Source organism: Heterodontus francisci, chromosome 20, assembly GCF_036365525.1.
Source record: "Heterodontus francisci isolate sHetFra1 chromosome 20, sHetFra1.hap1, whole genome shotgun sequence".
Classification (NCBI taxonomy): Eukaryota; Metazoa; Chordata; class Chondrichthyes; order Heterodontiformes; family Heterodontidae; genus Heterodontus; species Heterodontus francisci.
This window is the reverse complement of record NC_090390.1, coordinates 63686652-63707578: the sequence shown is the minus strand read 5'-3', so window position 1 is coordinate 63707578 and position 20927 is coordinate 63686652. Positions and strand designations below refer to the sequence as shown.

The 20927-nt window shown below is 41.6% G+C and overlaps 1 protein-coding gene across 3 annotated transcripts in view; it reads left to right on the top strand.

Annotated features, from left to right (window-relative positions):
* Nucleotides 1-20927, top strand: part of ccdc186 (coiled-coil domain-containing protein 186) — a 130478-nt gene that overhangs the window by 59993 nt on the left and 49558 nt on the right. For all 3 annotated transcript variants that reach the window (XM_068052950.1, XM_068052951.1, XM_068052949.1), the window contains exons 6-9: nucleotides 1856-1975; nucleotides 11580-11684; nucleotides 18027-18125; nucleotides 20632-20718. In XM_068052950.1, coding sequence (XP_067909051.1) covers nucleotides 1856-1975; nucleotides 11580-11684; nucleotides 18027-18125; nucleotides 20632-20718 — 411 coding nt within the window. The remainder of the gene's footprint in view (nucleotides 1-1855; nucleotides 1976-11579; nucleotides 11685-18026; nucleotides 18126-20631; nucleotides 20719-20927) is intronic.

Sequence of the window (20927 nt, the reverse complement as noted above, 5' to 3'; positions counted from 1 at the left end):
TGTGGCAGAGCCGCTAAGAATGCTTTCTCAGTGCTGAAACTTTAGGTAGAATGGTAGCAACATACTGTTTGCCAGATTACTTCAAACTGTATTGAAGAGACATTACAATTATTGTGAGAATCAAGGCAAACAAACGCACATACAGCCATTTCATGCACTCTAGGTAATTTAGGTGCAAGGTATGGCTATTGAGTTAGTTTTTTTCGGAGACGTAAAACAGTTTAGGGCTTAAGAACCTGTGCAGTAAGTTGCATTTGATTTTGAAGTCCTTCTATAAATCTATGCATGAAAAGCAGACAGAGCATGTATCCAATACTAAACATAGAGCAGTAAATTACATAAAGTTGTAGATTGAAATTATCTAAGTCAGGAATTGAAATCATTTTAGAGGCGGAGATATCATCTTGCTCAGCTCACTAGTCAGTATATTTGAATTGTTAAATAGTAATGTCTTTATCAGTGCTACCAACTCTAGTCAAACAAATTATGCAAATTTGTGCTGCATTATTTGGATAAAGCTGTTGCTTAGAGACTGGTGCTTTACTGCAGAGTTGATACGACCAAGGTGAGAGGAGTGCACTGTTTTTTCTAGTCCCACTTCTCCACAGGTCACAACATATATTTTTTTAAACTTTTACTCGGTTACTGATTCGGTCAATCATATACTATACTCTTTATCCCAGAATAAAATATACCAACCAGGTTTCTTGAATAAACGACAAAATTATTAGTTTATGATAAAACAAGACTTATCCAGTAACGAAGCAAAGCATTAACACACAGATTGAAATATGAAAGTTCCCTTTTAAAATCCCTCACAAACACACATTCACACACTCCGTTTTAACAGACCTCTGCTGAGTTTTTTTTAAAAGAAAAAGACAAAAAAAAACTTTGGCCAAATACTTGTGAATTCTTGAAGGGGGAAAAAAAGAGAAGATAGGGAAGGTTATCAGTTGTCCCTTTTGGTCTGGCATTCGGGTACATGTAGGCAGGTCACTGGGATCTTATCTGGAGCAGTTCCTTTCAGGCAGCGTCAAATTCATCTGGCACGTTTTTTCCAGCTTCTCAGTGGCAGTAAGGGTTTCGGTTATCACACTGAATAGGCAGGGTTTTTTCCAAGACAGGAGGAAAGAGGGGTTGACACACTGGACCTCTCAGGGTCTCTTAGGTACCGGAAAAATGAGCTGGGGAGGTTTAGTCCTTGGCAGGTTGATCTTCAACTGCTTTTCGATAAAAGTCCACGCCCAACTGGACCAAAACAACACCTCAGAAGCGAAACCCGAAACAGATGGTTAGAACCTCCTGACCAGTATAAATCTGAACATGTTACTTCTCTGAAACATCCTCCCCAGGTCACCAAGATTTCTGTTGTTTACTGAGCTTAATGCACCTGATTTCCAGCAAAGGTTGTTTTCAAACAATATCTCAAGTGTCTTTTCAGTGAATTTTGTAAAATAAGTCCATGGAATCTTTTCAGTTTCAAAACACAGGTCCTCAAAAAAAAAAAAAAAAATTTTTAAATGGAAGCACTTTTGTAATAGAGTTAAGGAAGATTAGAAGCAAATTTTCTTCTTGCTTATATGTTTCCTAACAGCTAATTCAAGCTGGTTAGAGAGAGGCCAAAGGAGAGGCAATGTGCAAAGAGATAAAGTAACTTAATTCTATAAAAATGTCAACAGCTTAGTTTTGAAATAAATGTTTTTCATTGGAGAAGAAATACAGTAAACATGCAAAAGACTTAGTAGTTAAGGATGTGAAACCTCAGCTCCTCTTGTACCTTTTGATTTTTTTTTTTATTTGCAAACCTTTTATTCAAAGCTACATGCTTTAATTTTTGTTTCAATGGTTGCAGGAAGGCGAAGCCACAAAACTCAACAGAGATGTTGAAAAACTGAAGGAAGACATCAACTCCAACATCATCAAGGTGAAATGGGCCCAAAACAAGTTAAAAAGTGAAATGGATACACACAAGGTTCGTCAAAGTGCTGCAGCTGTTTAGATAATCAAACCGAGAAACAACGAAGATAATCCTATTTAAAAATACAAATCTTACATGTAATGTTGAATGTTATTACAGGAAGACAGTGAATCCAAGTACAGCCCTCCGTATTTGGGCATATTTTAAAAAGACTACATTGAAACTGCTTATGATTCTAGGATGTGTCTCTCACTTGTTCTTGGCCAAAAAAGTAAAGCTTTGTTCTGGAGATTTGCTTTTGCATACTTCCTTCCTTGTTATTCTGACCAGCACTTGGACGAGGATTCCAGCCCATGCTTCAACTGCCTGGTCCTCTCTGGCCACCGGCTACCCCCACTCCCAGCCTGGGCTTTCCAGCCTGCAGCCCCTCCATCTGGGTTTCATACAGACCTTGAATTTTTCATTTATTTCTTATGTACTTCATTCTGTTTATATATAGGGTGAGTCTCTTTGCACCTTCCCAATCTGTTTTTTTTAATAGTGCGTTTATCTGAAATGAACACATAATTCCCAAGTGTGGTCTGACCAGTTACAGCAAAACCTCAGTATAACTTCGAGGTCTCTGCTCCAATATTTTAGCTATATATCTCAGTATTTGTACCCCCTGTTTCCTTCACATTGAAAGTCTGTTCTCCCTAGATCCTTTTCAGTATGAGCCTGACTGCTCAATGCCATTCATTATTTGCTTATGATGTACATATGTTAACCAGCGTTCTAAACTTGACATTTGTCAATGTCAAATTTGATTTATTACTCTGCCAATTATACAATCATCTAATCCTACCTTAATTTTTTTTACAGCATCCTCTGTTTCTACTGCAGTCATTGTTTTAGTGTTCACCAGCAAATGTTCAAAATTTATATTTGGTTTTGATATTCGGGCCATTAATGCAGTCTAGAAATGAGAAGGGTCCAACACTTTTTTGCGGGACTCTGCATCTTCCCCAATTTGACATTCCGCCACTCACTTGTACTCTGTTCTATTTCTGCTACCATCTTATTTACTCCTGTGCTCCATCCTGGATTGCTGACTATTCATTTAATTAGGAATCTTTCATGTAGAGTTTTGCTACAAGCTTTCTCAAAGTCCAAATAAGCCATGCCAAGGGGAGTTCTGCTATCTCATTTATCTGTACATCCTCAAAGAATCAAAGAGGTTTTCCAGACAAGGATTTTAAATCCATACTAAACACTTCTCTGTAAGTTGCACCCATCCAGGTACTTCTCCAATCTACTCCTCCTAATAGTTTCCATTATTCTACCTGTCAGCTGTAGACTTAAAAATAAAACTCAGAAAGGCTTGGGAATTAAATTTAAGAACATGGCAATGTACAATAACAAAACATTGTGATCCACCTTAATTTAATGGACTGTAGTTTGTGGCACATCTTAAGTAAAACCGAGTGCAGGAAAGCAAATTCAGTAATAACTTTCAAAAGGGAGTTGGAGATATGCTTTAAAATGAAGAATTTACTGGCAATGGGGAAAGAGTGGTGAGAGACAAATTGCATAGCTCTTTCAAAGAGACATCAGGCATGATGGACCGAATGACCTCTGCCAGTGCTCTAAGGTTCATTGAGTATACAACTCTCTGAAGGAAATTGAAGTTGCTGTTATTTCAGGACAGCGTAATGCAAATGATTCTCCTTATAATGTTTATGGCATTTGAGTTCAAAACCAAAATACAGTGGATGCTGGAAATCTGAAATAAAAACAAAAAGTGCTGGAGATATCTAGCAATTTGAGAGAGAAACGACATTAACATTTCAGGTCGATGACTTTTCATAAAAACTATATTTGTGTGATTCTTTGCATGCATTTGCTTTTGGTATGTTGTACCACATGAATAAAATTGCATCAAGAAATTCTGTCATCAAAACATAAATATAACGAGTCAAGAATGGTGCAGGCGGGGGTGGGGGGGAGAGAGAAAGCTTTTTGACTAGTAAAAGCTCATCCCTCTTGGCCGAGCTGTTATCATTGTAACATCCAGTTGACTGATGCCTATTGCTGTTCTGCTAAGGAAAGAGTAGGGCCTATAAGAGACCAAAAGGCAGAAGACATGGGCATGGTTCTTAATGAATGCATTGCATCTGTCTTCACAAAAGAGATATTCCAGCTAAGGAGAAGTGTGAAATATTGGATGGGATAAACATAGTGAGAGGGGATATATTAAGAGGTTTAGCATCTTTGAAAGTAGATGAAATGTATCCCAGGCTGCCAAGAAAACAAGCAAGGAAATAGCAAAGGCTCTGCTATTTCACCAGGATGGAACATTTAAGCTATGAAGAGAGGTTGGATAGGCTTGGGTTGTTTTCGCTGGAGCTGTGAAGACTGAGGGGTGACCTGATCGAGGTGTACAAGATGATGAGGGGCATGGACAGAGTGGATAAGGAGTAGCTGTTCCCCTTAATTGAAGAGTCAGTTATGAGGGGACACAAGTTTAAGGTGAGGGGCAGGAATTTTAAGGGAGATTTGAGGAAGAACTTTTTTACCCAGAGGGTAGTGATGGTCTGGAATGCATTGCCTGGGAGGGTGGGAGAGGCAGGTTGCCTCACATCCTTTAAAAAGTACCTGGATGAGCACTTGGCACGTCATAACATTCAAGGCTATGGGCCAATTGCTGGCAAATGGTATTAGGCAGACAGGTCAGGTGTCTTTAATGCATCGGTGCAGACTCGATGGGCCGAAGGACCTCTTCTGCACTGTATTATTCTGTGATCCAGACCAACAATTTCCTATCCTCTCTGGCTATAGGCCTGGTTCTGGAATATTGCTAACAGTGTACCTTTGTTCAAAAAGGGAGAAAGGGATAGGCCAAGTAACTAGAGGCCAGTCAGCCTAACCTTGACAGTGGGAAACTTATTGGTAAAAATTCTGAGACAGTATAAATCGTTACTTAGAAAGCACACAGTCAAGGTCAAACAGCATGGATTTGGGCAGGGGAGGTAGTGTCTGACTAACTTGAACATTTTGAGGAGATAACCAAGAAGGACAATGAGGGTAGTGTGTTGGGTGTAGTCTGCATGGATTTTAGTAAGGCTTTTGATCAGGTCCTACATGACAGACTGGTCAGAGAAGCAAAAGCCCATGGGATCCCAGGGAAAGTGACGAGTTGAATCCAAAATTGGCTCAGTGGCAGGAAGCAAAGGTAAGAACATAAATAATAGGAGCAGGAGTAGATCATATAGCCTTAAAGTCTGCTCCATCATTCAACATGATCATGACTGATCTTCTCTCTTAACTCCACTTTCCCACCTGCTCCCCATATCCCTTGATTCCCTGAAAGATCAAAATCTATCTGTCTCAGCCTTGAATGTACTCAATGAAAGAGCATCTACAACCCTCTGAGTAAAGAAACTCCAAAGATTCACAGCCCGTTGCATGAAGAAATTTCTCCTCATGTCAGTCCTAAATGATCGACTCCTTTATCCTGAGGCTGTGCCCCATAATCTAGCTTACCCAGCCAGGGGAAACAATCTCTGTGTCTACCCTCTCAAGCCCCTTCAGAATCTTGAATATTTCAATGAGGTCACCCCTCATTCTTCTAAACTCCAGACACAATAGTCCCAATTCACTCAGGCTCTAATGATAGGACAACCCTTTTATCCCAGGACCCAATGCGCAGTATATCCTTCCTTTAGATATGGAGACCAAGACTGCGTGCAGTACTCCAGGTGTGGTCTCGCCAAAGCCTTAAACAATTGTAGCAAGATTTCCTTGTTCTTGTTCTCCAGTCCCCTTGCAATAAAAGCCAACTTGCCATTTGCTTTCCTAATTGCTTGCTGTACCTGCATGCTAACTTTGTGATCCTTGTACAAGTATACCCAATTCTCTCTGAACATCAACGTTTAAAAGTTACACACCTTTTTAAAAAAAAATACTCTGCCAGTCTATTATTACCGAACTGAATAACCTCTCACTTTCCAGCATTATACTCCATCTGCCACCTTTTTGCCTATTCACTTAACCTTTCTATATCTCTTTGCAGCCTCTTTGTGTCCTCCTCACAGCTTGCATTAATAGCCAATGGGTGGGTGGCTTGGTGCCTGGAAGGCTGTTTCCATTGGGATTCTGTAGGAATCAGTACTAGGTCCCTTGCTTTCTCATGGTATTTATCGATAATTTAGACTGAATCATTCCCCCTACGCTTTTGAAGTTTTCAGATGATACAAAATTGATCTTGTCGTTGACTGTGAGGAAGAAAGCTGTAGACTACAGGAAGTTATCAGTGGACTGGTCAAGTGGGCAAAAAAGTGGCAAATGGAACTCAAATCCGAAGTAATGCTTTTGGGGAGGGCAAACAAGACAAGGAAATCAATAATAAATGGTCGGTACTTAACCGTAGTGGAGCAGAGGGATATTGGACTGCATGTCCATAGATCCCTGAAGTTCGCAGGATAGGTAGGTAAGGTAGTTAGGAAGGCTTTATTTCCGAGGCGTAGAATTTAAGATTGTGGAGATTATATTAGAACTGTATAAAGCACTAGTTAGACCATAGCTAGAATACTGCATACAGTTCTGGTCACCACATTGCAGGATGGATGTGTTTGTACTAGAGTGGGTGCAAAGGAGATTTAGGGGGTGTTGACAGGAAGGGAGAATTTGAGCTGTGAGGGAAGATTGGATAGGCTAGGATTGTTTTATTTGGAATAAAGGAAGCTGAAGGGGGATTTAAGTGAGCTGTATAAAATTGAGGGGCCTAGATAGAATGAATAGGAAGGACCTATTTCCCTTGGCTGAAGGGTCCATAGCTGGAGGCATAGATTTAAAATAATTGATAGACAGATTTGAGGGGAAGTGAGAATGATTTTCACTGAGGCTGGTGGGGGTCTGGAACTCACTGCCTGAAAGGGTGGTAAAGGCAGAAATCCTCATCACATTTAAAAACCTACTTGGATGTGCTCTTGAAGTGCCGTAATGCGTACGGTGACGGACCTAGAGCTGGAAAGTGTTATTAGGTTGGATAGCTGTTTTTTGGCTGGCACAGACACGATGGATCAAATGGCTGCCTTCTGTGCTGTAAATATTCTAAGTTACTACATCTCTGTCCTGTCTGGTAATTCTTTGTAAACATTTCTCACCTTTTTAGTAGAGAAATGCTTTTGAATATCTGTTGTTGATCTTTTACTTTAGGTTTATATCCTACACTTCTAGCTTACGTTCTAGTAATCTGAATTTATTTTTACTAGCATTCTTTTATCTTTTGACTGAGATCACTTCAACGTTTTTAATACTGTACTGATAAATAAAATGTACATCTTGATGCTGTCGTGGCTTGCGAATATTTAAAGTCTATATAAACGATCCAAGTTTAAGTATAATTAAATTTACAAATTCACCCCGGTTCCATGTCTTCCAGCAGTTTGAAAAGTAGCATGAGACTTCAGTTTATTCATTCTCCATATCACCACCAGATGGCATTATAAGATCTCTAAACTGCAAATGATGGTTTCTTTATAAAATTATTGTTAACGTGTTCAGTTTAGATGGTTAACTAACTACATCAGCAATGATGTTTAGTGACAACATAAATAAGGGACAGAATTTCTTGATATCACATCAGAAAGGATACATACAGTTTGCTTCTGACTTGATATTTTAAAGCTTCAGGTATGCTAACAAAAGCTGATTGAGGGACAATGTTAATATAGTAAATACGTTTCTGTGCAAATTCTGAAAGGAAAAACCTTTCCATGCTGAATACTTTGAGTATATAAAATGTATTTCTGATATTAATCCTTAAATATTCTGGGTGGTTGCTAGTAAAATTAATGCTGGACCATTTCAGATAATTTGAAGAACATTGTGTCAGCTATTGTGCGATTGCAGTTTTTATTTCCACCCTGACCCAGTTGCTCATATTTGGTATAGTGAGAAGGTGGGATTGCATGTATGAGAAACTGATGGGCTAATTACATAATTTTAAACTTAAACTACACTTTCATGAACAATTGGTTTATCGAATTTGTTTAATGTGTATTAAAATTCATGAAGATAGGCTAGAATGAAGCCAGCTCACATTGTGCAGTTATGTGTATTCAGTCTAGATTGTTTGCAGATTAAATAAGCAATGATGCTTCATTGACCGCCTAAGTTGGGCAGGAATTCTTGATTTCTTCCTAACAACTGCTATTTATAAAGCACTTTGAATGTTGAAAAATGTTCCAAAGCAGCCCACAGAGGCGCAATCAGACAAAAACCAAACCAAAGGAATTATTAGGCGGTCCGAACAAAAACTTTGTCCAAGAATTGAGTTTTTAAGGAGCGCCTTAAAGGAAGAAAAGGGGGAGAAGTTTAATAAGGGAGTTCCAGAGTGTGGGACCTAGACTGCTGAAGGCAAGGCTGCTAATGGTAGGTTGAAGGGAAAGGGAATGTACAAAAGGCCTGAGTCAGAGGACTAGAGTGTTTTTTGGTGAGAGGGAGGAGGTTGTAGGATTTAGAGGGGCAAATAATAAGGATTTGAAATGCCAGGAGCAAATGTAGATCAGTGAGGAAGAGTGGGTGGGACTTGGAGTAGGAGAGGAAACAGCAGAGTTTTGGGCAATCAGCAGTTGGACGGCGCAGGCTCAGAAAGCATTGGAATAGTGTTAACTTTAGCAGTCTCTACTGAGGTTCTAAGACAGATATGAACTCCCATGAACTTACATGACAAGATTTCATGTTTTAAGACTTTTACTACAACAACTAAACTAAAAATCAACACTAACAGTACTTGGGTAGCTAATACACTAAATACAGAAAGGTATTTCCAATAACTTACTAAAACACTTGAAACACCACACCACATTTGTATGTTAGTGTTGCAGTTACAAGTCCCAAACTCCTCCTAATCACAATGCAGCTCCCAGTGTCCTTAATAAAGCCAATGTTCTCTTTGCTCATTTCTTCCAAGCACACTCAACTGGTCCTCTGTTAACAAGGCAATCTCTGGTGATCCTGTTCGTCTTTTCTCCTCTGCGAGGCTTGAGCCTTGGAACTGGATTCAAATCTTAGCCTTTCGATTTATCAGTTTACTGAGAGCAGTTGTCTCTCTCTCGCTCTCTCTCTCCTGAGGCTGTGCATCTTCTGCTGGTTTCTTCGTGTCTTCCTTTCTTCCCTACAGCCTGTCAGACTTGGGGAAAGCCTGTTGCATTTACCCAGAATCAAGTCAATAGTCATTTTCCTTTTACAGTCTTCAGAGTCCAAAAGTCTGGCCATATCAAGACCACCTGGGCCTTCCTTTGTTTCCAGGTGTTAGCAATTGCAACTTGAATTTGCATTTTTAAAGCCCCTGGCACCCTGTTTATGATCTATCCTGGGAGAGAAAAACCCATTGTCCTTCAGGTGTTACAACTTTGTAAAAGCAAAATACTGCGGATGCTGGAAATCTGAAATAAAAACAAGACAACTTTGTCCTTTGCTTTCAAAACGGTCTTTGATCTGTGTTCCTTGTGTTCATGGTAACCAAGACCCCTGGCTTGTTTCTGATCAGATTTGGTCTGAAGTCACATGTCTCCTCTGAATTCTTTTACACTGCATCAAAAAATAGTTTTTTTTTTAGAACATAATCATATTACAAAGTCATCGCAATAGTTGATTCTGGACTTGATGGAAATATCAGTGGCAGATGGGCTGGTGGGGTTGGAAGTAATGTTAGAGGTAAATTGAGTGTTTTCGTGATGATGGGGATGGATATATTGTCAGAAGTTTGGCTCGGGTCTAGTAGAATGTCAAGGTTAAAAACAGTCCTGTTTAGCCTAAGGCAGTAGCTCGGGATGGGAATATCATCAGTAGCAAAGGTACAGAATTTGTGTTGGGGATGAAAGACGATGACTTAGGTCTTTGCAATATTTTACTGAAGGAAACTGGCTCATCCAAGACTGAATGTTGGATAAGCAGTCTGACAGTAGAGAGGGTTCAAGAGAGGTTCTGGAGAGATAGAGCTGGGTGTCACCAGTGTACATGTAGAAGCTGCCCCATGAATGCTAATGATTTCATTAAGGGCAGCATAAAGGTAGAATCATAGAAATTTATGGCACAGAAGGCGACCATTTGGTCCATGTCTGTATTAGCTGAAAAAAAAAGCTACCCAGCCTAATCCAACTTGACTGCTCTTAGTCCATAGCCTTTCAGGCAGTGAGTTCCAGACTCTTCCACCCTCTGGGTGAAAATATTTCTCCTCCACTTCCCTCCGATCCTTCTGCTAGTTTCCATAAATCGATATATTGAGGAAGAGGAGGGGACAAAGATCCTTGAAGGATGCTCAAGGTAATGGTGCAGAAGCAGTAAGAGAAGTCATTGTTGGAGATTCTCTGGCTACAATCAGATAATTGAGTGGAATCAAGTATGTGCAGTCACACAAAGCTGGGAAATGGATATAACAAGTTGGAGGAGTGTGGTATTGATGACTATGACAGTCTGCAGAGAGGTTTAGAGATAACACACCATGGTCATAGTCACACATGATGTCATTATGACTGATTAGGGCTGTTTGATGTGGCAGAGCAGAAACTTGATAGATTCAAACATGGACTTACAGGATAGATGGCAAATGATTTGGGAGGCAACAGTAGGTTTAAGAACTGGAGAAATAAGGCAGTTTGGAGATGGGCTGGTAGTTTGCATGGAAAGGGAACTTGATGGAGTGGTGGTTTGCAAGGGTACAGGGATTGTGGTTTATATTTTTTGGGGAAGGGGTTAATGATGGCTGATTTTAAAACGGTGGGCAGGGGAGACAATACTTGAGCAGGAACCATTTGCTCTATCACTAAGGATTGTTGGCAGGAAGGGAAGTTGAGTGGCCAGCAGTTTATTGTGAATGAGGTCAAAGTGTAAATTAATCAGAATGATACCAGGGCTTAAAATATGAGGATAGTTTGCATAAACTGGGCTTGTATTCCCTTGAATTAAAAAAAAGATGAAAAATGATCTCATGAAGGTGTTTAAAATGATTAAGCGCTTTGGCAGGGAAGATAGATGGTCTGTTTCCTCTCATAGGACATACAGAAGAAGGTAAAATTGGAGCTAGCTCATGTAAGTGTGAAATCGGGAAACAGTTTTTCCACAAAGGGTAGTAGAAATCTGAAACTCATTCCCCCAAAAGTCTGTTAGAAGAGAACTTGGTGAAAGATGCAAGTTAAGGGCTCAGTCTAGGGAGAGGTTTGGCTTGGGGTCAAAGAAAAGTGGGGGGAAAGCAGCAGAGGCAGCTGAATGGATGACTTCAATAATAACTTTACACTTATTGTCGGAGGGGGCAGGTGCCATGGTTTAAGGAGACAGTTGGAAATGGAGGAAAAGTGCTGGGGTTGCCTTTGCTGTCCAGGATACTCTTGGAGTATTATGTAGCTTTTGGCAGAGGACTCCAGTAGATAACACAAGTTGCTTCTTGTTTGAAGTTTTACAGCTTAAAATATGCTGACACAAGATGCTAAAAAAATATAAATGTTTCTAACATTTATGATTGATTAGTGCATTGTAACCGAATCTCTTTGAAGTATTTTGTGTCGCAAATCCAGAAATGTCTTTAATGTTGTTTAATATTTAGCTCATGTAAAATTCAAGTCCAGCCATTTTACCAAAGTAAAATTTAACTTAAATGTTTTTTGGATTACTAAAGGAAACCAGAGAAAAGTTGAAGGAAACCACAGTTAAACTAACTCAGGCTAAAGAAGAGGCTGAACAAATCCGGAGAAACTGCCAAGACATCATCAAAACCTACCAGGTTAGTTTGAGTTTGGTAGTAAAGATCCTGTTGTTTGTAACTTCCATTCAGTTGTCATCCCCTTTGTCCTCTGTCAAACCATTCCCTGTACCTTGCAAAGCATTTTTGTTTTACAAGGATAGTGTTGTCATTGGAGGATGGTTGTTAGATATTATGTAGTGAATGGACCAGGCAAATGGAATTTAAGTACTTAAATATTTCACAAGCATCCCATCCAATGGAATACTATTACTTTTTTTGCACGTTAAACATTATAAATTAGAAAGTGGGTGTGTTAAATTTGGAGCCATTGATGTATTGGATTATGTTGATTAAGAGAATTGCACCTGGAGTATTGTGTACAGTTTTTAACTCCTTATCCAAGGAAAGAAATAATTTCCAAAGAGGGAGTGCATCAGAGGTTCACCAGACTAATCCCTGGGACACCAGGATTGTCTTATGAGGAGAGATTGAGGAATCTGTATTCTCTAGAGTTTCAAAGAATGTGAGGTGATCTCATTGAAACTTATAAAATTCTTAAAGGGTGTGACAGGTAAAGGCCTGCTCAAGTCAGTAAAAAAAAAAACCAACCCGAACCCGATGGAACCACATCAGACCCAAGCCCACCCAGGCCCGAGTCCCTCCATTTTCCCCCCGCACCTGACTCCACCCGAGCCTGACCCGATCACCACAATGTTCCCTTTACTTACCTTTCGACTCCCAATCTTCAGGAAGCTGCAGGATGAGCGTGATGACGTCATAAAGATGCTCACTGCGCAGACTCAGAGTTTCATTCTTTGACGTCCCGGACCCCCAGCTCAGATAAGTTTTTAACTTTTAACACTTACCTGCAATTGTTGCTGTGTGTGTCTGGCCCGGCCCAAACCGACCCCAATACATGTCATCGGGTCCCGTCGGGTTCGGGTTGTGTAGCAGGCCTTTAGTGACAGGGTGGATATAGGTAAGATGTTTCCCCTGGCTGTTGAGTCGAGAACCAGGGGACATAATCTCAGAATAAGGGATAGGCCATTTAAGAATGAGATGAGGGGGAATTTCTTCACTCAAAAGGTGGTGAATCTTTGCAATTCTCTACACCAGAGGGCTGTGGAAGCTCAATCATTGAGCATGTTCAAGACAGAAATCGATCGATATGACATGAGTCCCGTTCAGGCAGATGATCAACCATGATCTAATTGAATGGCAGAGTAGTCTTGACGGACTTAATGACCTACTCCTTCTCCAATGTTCCTAGAAGACGTCAGTTGAGTTCTGCGGTTGGCAGAAGCTGTGTATGGCATGTTGAAGTATGCTCCAGACCAGTGGGAAGCATTAGTGGATATTAAGTGAGACTTGAGTAAAAAATCTGTAAACAGGATAGATACAGTGATAGATTTTTTTTTTACTTTGAGCAGATGTTGAGCAGGCGACAGAAGGAACGCTTGGTTGCCTGCCCGGAGTGACTCCTGAGCCATAATCCTGGAGTGCTGTTCAGTTGCTTGCAGTTATCTTGCCAGTCGGGTTGGTGGAGGCAATTTGAATGGGGGCGGGGTGGGTGCGTTGTTTGGTCAGTGACAGGAATGCCAGTGGTTCCACTGAGGAGCTGAACTGCAAATATTCTCGACAACCATGTTTTTCAACGGCGATGTGTTGTGATAGTTTTAAATAATCAATGTTCATGATTTTTGTTTTTGATTGCAGTTATGCTGCCACTTTTTCCATTGTAATGTTAGTACCACTTTTTTATTCATGTATGGGTTATGGTTGTTGCTGGCATGTCTTGCCCATCCCCAGTTGCTTTTGAGAAGGTGGTGGTGAGCTGCTGCCTTGAACCACTGCAGTCTATGTGGTGCAGGTACATTTGCAGTTAGGGAGGTGTTTCCAGGATTTTGACCCAGCAACAATGAAGGAACAGTAATATATTTTCAAGTTAGGATGGTGTGTCTTGGAGGGAAAATTTCAGGCGGTGGTGCTCCCATGTGCCTGCTGCCCTTGTCCTTCTAGGCACTGGAGGTCACACGTTTGGGAGGTGCTGTTGAAATCTTAGCGATGGTATACAATGCAGCTAAGGTGGTGAATGGAGTGCATGTTTAAGGTGGTGGATGGGGTGCTGATCAAGTGGGTTGCTTTGTCTTGGATCATGTCAAGCTTCCTGAGTGTTGTTGGAGCTGCACTCATCCAGGCAAGTAGACAACATTCCATCATACTTCTGATATGTGCCTTATCGATGGTGGAAAGGCTATGAGTCAGGAGATGCGTTTCAGCAGAATTCTTAGCCTATGACCTGCTCTTGTAGCCACAGAATTTCTATATCTGCTCTCGTTCAGTTTCTGGTCAATGGTGACCACTTCTCTTTTCCCCCCCCGCCCCACCTCCACCTCCAGGAGATTGGTGGGGGATTCAGCGGTGGTAATGCTGTTGAATATCAAGAAGAGGTGTTTCGACACACTCTTGTTGGGGCTGTCATTGTCTGGCACTTGTGTGATCCAAATGTTGCTGGCCACTTATTAGCCCAGGCTTGAATGTCGTCCAGGTCTTGCATGTGCACACATGCTGCTTCGTAATCTGAGGAGATGCAAATGGTGCTGAACATTGTGCGATCATCAGCCAACATCCCCACATCTGACCTAATGATGGAGGGAAGATCATTGATGAAGCAGCTGAAGATGGTTGGGCCTAGGACACTACCCTGAGGAACATCTGCAGCGATGCCCTGGGGTTTAGATGATTGGCCTCCAACAACCACAGCCATCTTCTTTTGTGCTAGGTGTGGCTCCAGCTAGTGGAAAGTTTCCTCCCAATTCCCATTAAGTTCAATTTTTCTAGGGCTTTTTGATGCCATACTCGGTCAAATGCTGCCTTGATGTCGAGGGCAGTTGCTCTCGCCTCACTTCTGGAATTTAGCTCTTTTATCCACGTTTAGACCAAGGCTAGAATGAGGTCTGAAGCCCAGTGGTCCTGGCGGAACACAAACTGAGCATAAGTGAGGAGGTTATTGGTGAGTAAGTGCCACTTGATAGCACTGTCAATTACACCTTCCATCACTTTGATTGAGAGTCGACTGGCCAGGTTGGAGTTGTCCTTTTCCTGGTCAAGACATATCTGGGCATTTTACCACTTTGTCGGGTCGATTTGAATGTTGTATATGACTCAAGGTGATGCTCGTTGTGAAGCACAAGTTTTCAGCACTACTGCTAGTAGGTTGCCTGGGCCCATAGCCTTTGCTGTATCCAGTGCCATCTGTTTCTTAATGTCACATAGTGACTCAGATTGTCTAAAGACAAGTATCAGTGATGTTGGGGACCTCAGGAGAAGGCCAAGATGGGTCATCCACTTAGCACTTCTGGCTGAAGGTGTTTTGCAAATGCTTCAATCTTGTCTTCTGGGCTTCCCTATCGTTGAGGGTGGGAATGTTCATGAAGCTTCTTCCCATTAAGTGCTTTCTATAGCATGCTACTTCTGCTGTTTAGAATGCATATAGTCCTGTGTCATGGCTTCACTAGGTTGGCACCTCCAATGTTAGGTATACTTGGTGTTGCTCCTGGCATGCTCTCCTGCATTTTTCTTTGAACCAGGGTTGATCCCCTGGCTTGATGGTAATTGTAGAGTGAGGAATATGCTGGACCATGAGGTTAGATTGTAGAATACAGTGCTGCTACTGATGGCCCAAAGCCCTTCATGAATGCCCCGTTTTGAGCTGCTAGATCTGTTCTGAATCCATCCCATTTGGCATGGTGGTAGTGTCACACAAGATCATGGAAGGGGTTCTCAGTGTGAAGATTGAACTTTGTCTCTACAAGGGCTGTGCAGTGTTCACTTGAATGAATACTGTCATGGACAGATGCATCTGTTTTTGCCGCAGGTAGATTGGTGTGAACAAGGTGAAGTAGGCTTTTTTTCTCGTGTTATTTTACTCTCACCTGCTGCAGGCCCAGTCTGGCAGTTATGTCCTTCGGGACTCTGCCAGTTTGGTCAGTAGAGGTGCTACCAAGCCACTGTTGGTGATGGACATTGAATACTCCCCATGGTACTCTGTGCTTCTTCCATCTGAAGGAGTACTGATTCATGAGCTTGAGCGAGGCCAGTAGCAGATAATCAACAGGAGATTTCCTTGTCCCGTGTTTGGCGTGATGTGATGAGACTTTATGGGGTCCAGAGTTGAGGAATACCAACTGTATACCACTGTGTCATCACCTTTGTTGGGTCTGTCCCCCTGGTGGCACAGGACAGACCCAGACATGGTGATGGAGGAGTCTAGGATGTTGGCTGAGGAGCACTTTGCAGGGGTGGGTGTGCCTTTGACATGCCGGATGCTCCATGTGGTTTCATACCTCTTCTAGTTTTGCATTGAGGTTTGATTCAACTGAGTGGCTTGCTAGGCCATTTCAGAAGAGCAGATAAGAGTAAACCACAATGCTATATGGATCTGGAATCACATTGGCCAGACTGGGTAAGGATGGCAGATTTCCTTCGCTAAATGACATGAGTGAACTAGATGGGTTTTAGCGACATTCCAGTAGTTTCATGATCACGGCTACTGATAGTAGCTTCTTAATTGCGGATTTATTTAAATAACAACTTAAATTTCCCATCTGCCATAGTGGGTTTTGAATTTGTTACCAATCGTTAGTACAGTAACATAGCCACTATTCTACTGCAACACAGAAATGGCAGTGTAATTCTGAAGTCCATAATCTGGTGAACTAGAAGGGTTTCTCAGTTTGAATTTCACACCCATTCCACTGTTTGCAGGCTACATTCTAACTGATTTTCTGGAGTATGGATGTAGCTGAGTGTTGAATAAGCACTCAATACTGCAACTTTGCAACAAAGAGTGTCGTCACAGCAAAGCTGTGGGCACAATGTAGAACCCACAAATGACTCTTATTGAAAGGTTACAAAAAATGAATAGGTCCATATATTTCTAGTCTTTGCCCACTTTGGGTGGGGGTTGTAAACTGTGCCAAAACCATCTGCAAGGTTCCAGGTTATATTGGAGTGCTGCAAAGATTGACGCACACATTTTGGATTTGGTTCCCGTCAGGATTCTATCCTTCTATCCTTATTGTTCATTGGTGCAGAGACCATGCTTTGCCACACTTGGCTCAATAGAGGAGAAGAATAGGATAGCAAACTTCAAGTTTGTTTATGGAAGAAAGATGGATTGGATGATCCACCCACAAGGACTGTAAATCTACTGGGCATTGAGTCATTTGTTGTTCATCTTGCATCAGTACATATCTCAAAATCTGCATTTTGTTTCAGGGGTTGTGGACAATTTGGCTTGGAGGTGAACAGTTTGCTATTTCTGGAAATGTGTCAACACAGTGCACTGGTAGCAATCTTGTCTCTTAATCAGAAGGTTGTGGGTTCAAGTTCTATTCCAGCGACTTTAGTACATAATCCAGACTCCAGTGCAGTCTTGAGGCAGTATCATATTGTCAGCTGTGCTGTCTTTTGGATGAGACATTAAACCAAGGCACCATCTGTCTGCACAGGTGGAGGTACATGATCATCTGGCGCTATCTTGATGAAGAGAAAGGAGATTTCCAATATTTTTCCCTCAAACATCATTTAAATGAGATTATCTGGTCTGTTGCTGTTTACTTGTTTCTTGCTGTGTGTCTCTAGCCCTTGCTCCCTGCCCTCCCTGTTTACCTTGGCCTTCACTCTAGCTGTCCACCCTCATTCTCTGGCCCGCCACCCCACGCGTACTCTCCTTCCTCGGAAGCAATCTGTATATCGTATTCTTTTAATCAAATTAACCCTTTGGTATGTTTCATTGGATTTTGCATACCCTCACCTCCCTATGCGGCTTCTGCTTCAACTAAGACCTTTTCAACATCATGTAGCAGCAGTTAAATAGGAGCGAGCACTCGGTGATTTCTTTCTTTTTGGGTGTTAGCTGAACATCCCTTTGTGTCATTTAACGAATTGAAGGAGGAGATTTAGAAATGTCATTTTTGTTGTTTCCCTGGGCCTGGTAATATCCTGAAGCCATTATACATCAAAATAGCGAAGTGCAGAACGTGAATTGTGGCTTTGAGATAAATGTAAGGGGATACTTCCAAGGAAAGAATACTCCTTCCCAATTTCTGATGAAACTTTAAAAGTATTGCTCCATGGTTCGTAATGTGAAGGATGATCTAGATTCATAATATAATGGAAAGTCTGGAAATGGATCAAAGCGTGATATAAACAGTGATGTGTCTGCTGCTTCATATTCTGAGACTTATGAAAACTGTATTTCAAAACTTGTGTTTTTTTTAGTCATGTCTTTGACTATAGATGCTTATTTATAGTATGTATAGCCTTAATACATCATTATGCTTCCTGCCATTTGGTGAATCGTGTCTGTTTTCACAGGAGTCCGAGGAAATTAGATCCAATGAGTTGGATGCCAAACTGCGTGAGACTAAAGGAGAACTAGAAAAACACTTGCAGGAAAAATCGGATCAAATGGAGGTGAGGTCTGCGTTCAACAAAATGTTTAGTAGAATTGACACAAACCTTTATTTTAAGATTACATGTGAGTGTAATCAATGACAAAATGATGAATAAAGTTTTAATATAAAACTAGGAAACCTTTCCAGGTAGATCTTTCTCTCCTGTCCTCTTTCTCTCTTATCTCCTCTCTTCTTTGAGATCCCAATATGCTGCACACCATTGTCTGGCCAATAAAAGCAGGTAGGTGACCAGTTGATGTTGGAAGAGATCAGAGGGCTAAGAATGTCAATAGATGAGAAAGCAAGGGTAAGGCCATGGAACGTGAGGAATACTAGCTGTTAAAATTAAGAAACCATATCATGAAATGAAAGAAAAATACGTCCTCATTTTATCATTGAAGACCAAGAAGATGTAGAAGTTCAACATTTGCACTGAGGGAATTGGTGGGTGTGCGATCTCCACAAAATATAATGAAATGTAGAGTGGAAATATTAATGCAAGTGTGAATAAGGTTGGATGATTGGAGGAGGTCTGCAGGAAGCAGGCACAGTGCGAGTGGTTGGAGTACGAAGCAAGTCCTGAGTGAACTGCAGAGCCCTGAGGATGAGCTATCAACTATGTTGCAGATGCCGTAATTTAAAGATGAAAGTAGGTACCAATAAATATAGCTTTGATGGGAATGTTTCAGGTCTGTCACCTTTTCATTAGAACTGTCAGTTCTGCTGAAAGGTCATGGACCTGAAATGTCAACTTTGTTTTTCTCTCCACAGAAGCTGCCTGACCTGTTGAGTGTTTCCAGCATCTTCTGTTTTTGTTTCAGATTTCCAGCATCTACAGGATTTTGCTTGTGTTTTATAAGTGCATGGGGTCTGAGCTATAAAAATCTTTGTAGTTGACCAAAACAACATAAAACGGTTTGCCAAAGTGTTCAAGACCAGAATTCTTGGATAATGTAACAAAGACAACCAGATCACTACTGGATCAGCCACGCAGAAAACCATATGGCTGAATGTGGATTAGGCCAGAACTTTCAAAGCAATGGATGTTTTGCGTTCACAGCAGCTTCTATCACTTATAAGGACCAATGAAACAGCCAGGGCCACTCAGCTCCTGACCTCATTATAGCCTTGGTTCAAACATGGACAAAAGAGCTGAACTCGAGAGGTGAGGTGAGAGTGACTGTCCTTGACCTCAAGGCAGCATTTGACCGCGTATGGCATCATGGAGCCCTAGCAAAACTGGGATCAATGGGAATCGGGGGGGAAAACTCTGCTGGTTACAGTCATACCTAGCGCAAAGGAAGATGGCTGTGCATGTTGGAGGTCAATCATCTGAGCTCCAGGACATCACTGCAGGAGTTCCTCAGGGTAGTGTCCTAGGCCCAACCATCTTCAGTTGCTTCATCAATGACCTTCCTTCAATCATAAGGTCAGAAGTGGGGATGTCCGCTGATGATTACACAATGTTCAGCACCATTCGCGACTCCTCAAATATTGATGCAGTCCGTGTAGAAATGCAGCAAGACCTGGACAGCATCCAGGCTTGGGCTGATGAGTAGCAAGTAACATTTGCGCCACACAAGTGCCAGGCAATGACCATCTCCAACAAGAGAGAATCTAACCATCTCCCCTTGACATTCAATGGCATTACCATCGCTGAATCCCCCACTATCAACATCCTAGGGGTTACCATTGACCGGAAGCTGAACTGGAGTAGCCATATAAATACCGTGGCTGCAAGAGCAGGTCAGAGGCTAGGAATCCTGTGGCGAGTAACTCACTTCCTGACTCCCCAAAGCCTGTCCACCATCTACAAGGCACAAGTCAGGAGTGTGATGGAATACTCTCCACTTGCCTGGATGGGTGCAGTTCCAACAACACTCAAGAAGCTCGACACCATCTAGAACAAATTATCCCACTTGATTGTACATGGTGTGCCAAACATTCACTCCCTTCACCACCGACGCACAGTGGCAGCAGTGTGTACCATCTACAAGATGCACTGCAGCAACGCACCAAGGCTCCTTTGACAGTACATTCCAAACCTGCGACCTCTACCACCTCGAAGGACAAGAGCAGCAGATGCATGGGAACGCCACCACCTGCAAGTCACACACCATCCTGACTTGGAACTATATCGCCGTTCCTTCACTGTCGCTGGGTCAAAATCCTGGAACTCCCTTCCTAACAGCACTGTGGGTGTACCTACCTCACATGCACTGCAGCGGTTCAAGAAGGCAGCTCACCACCACCTTCTGAAGGGCAATTAGGGATGGGCAATAAATGCTGACTTAGCCAGTGATGCCCACATCCCATGAATGAAGAAAAAAAAAGTAAGAATTGAGAGGGGAAGTGGGATTTCCTTTCTTGGATTTAATGCAAGTCAATGCAAAAGAAGTAATGGTGAACTTGGAGGAAGATAGGCTAGTATCGGTCACTGTTTGATTAATCTCTTCTGTTTTCATTGAGATAATTTAAAGTTTAATTGGGTTCATAAGTAATGTATTTCTCCAACAAAAAAACAGATTCGCCATGCTAAAATAAAAGAACTTGATGACCTGAAGAAAACATTCAAGGAAGGGATGGATGAGTTGCATACTTTGAGAACAAAGGTGAATACTGTTGTTCAAGTGTTTGTATTTTGAAGTTGGATTGTTGTAAATCCTGTTGAAATATTTTCTGGAATAACTTGTCGTAATTTCTTCACTGCCCATAGTATTTGAATGAGGAATAAATGCATTTTCCAGAATGTTTCCTTACCATTTTTTTTGTCTTATGTCCATCATTAGTGGCAATGTATGCTGGTTACTATGTCTAGAAG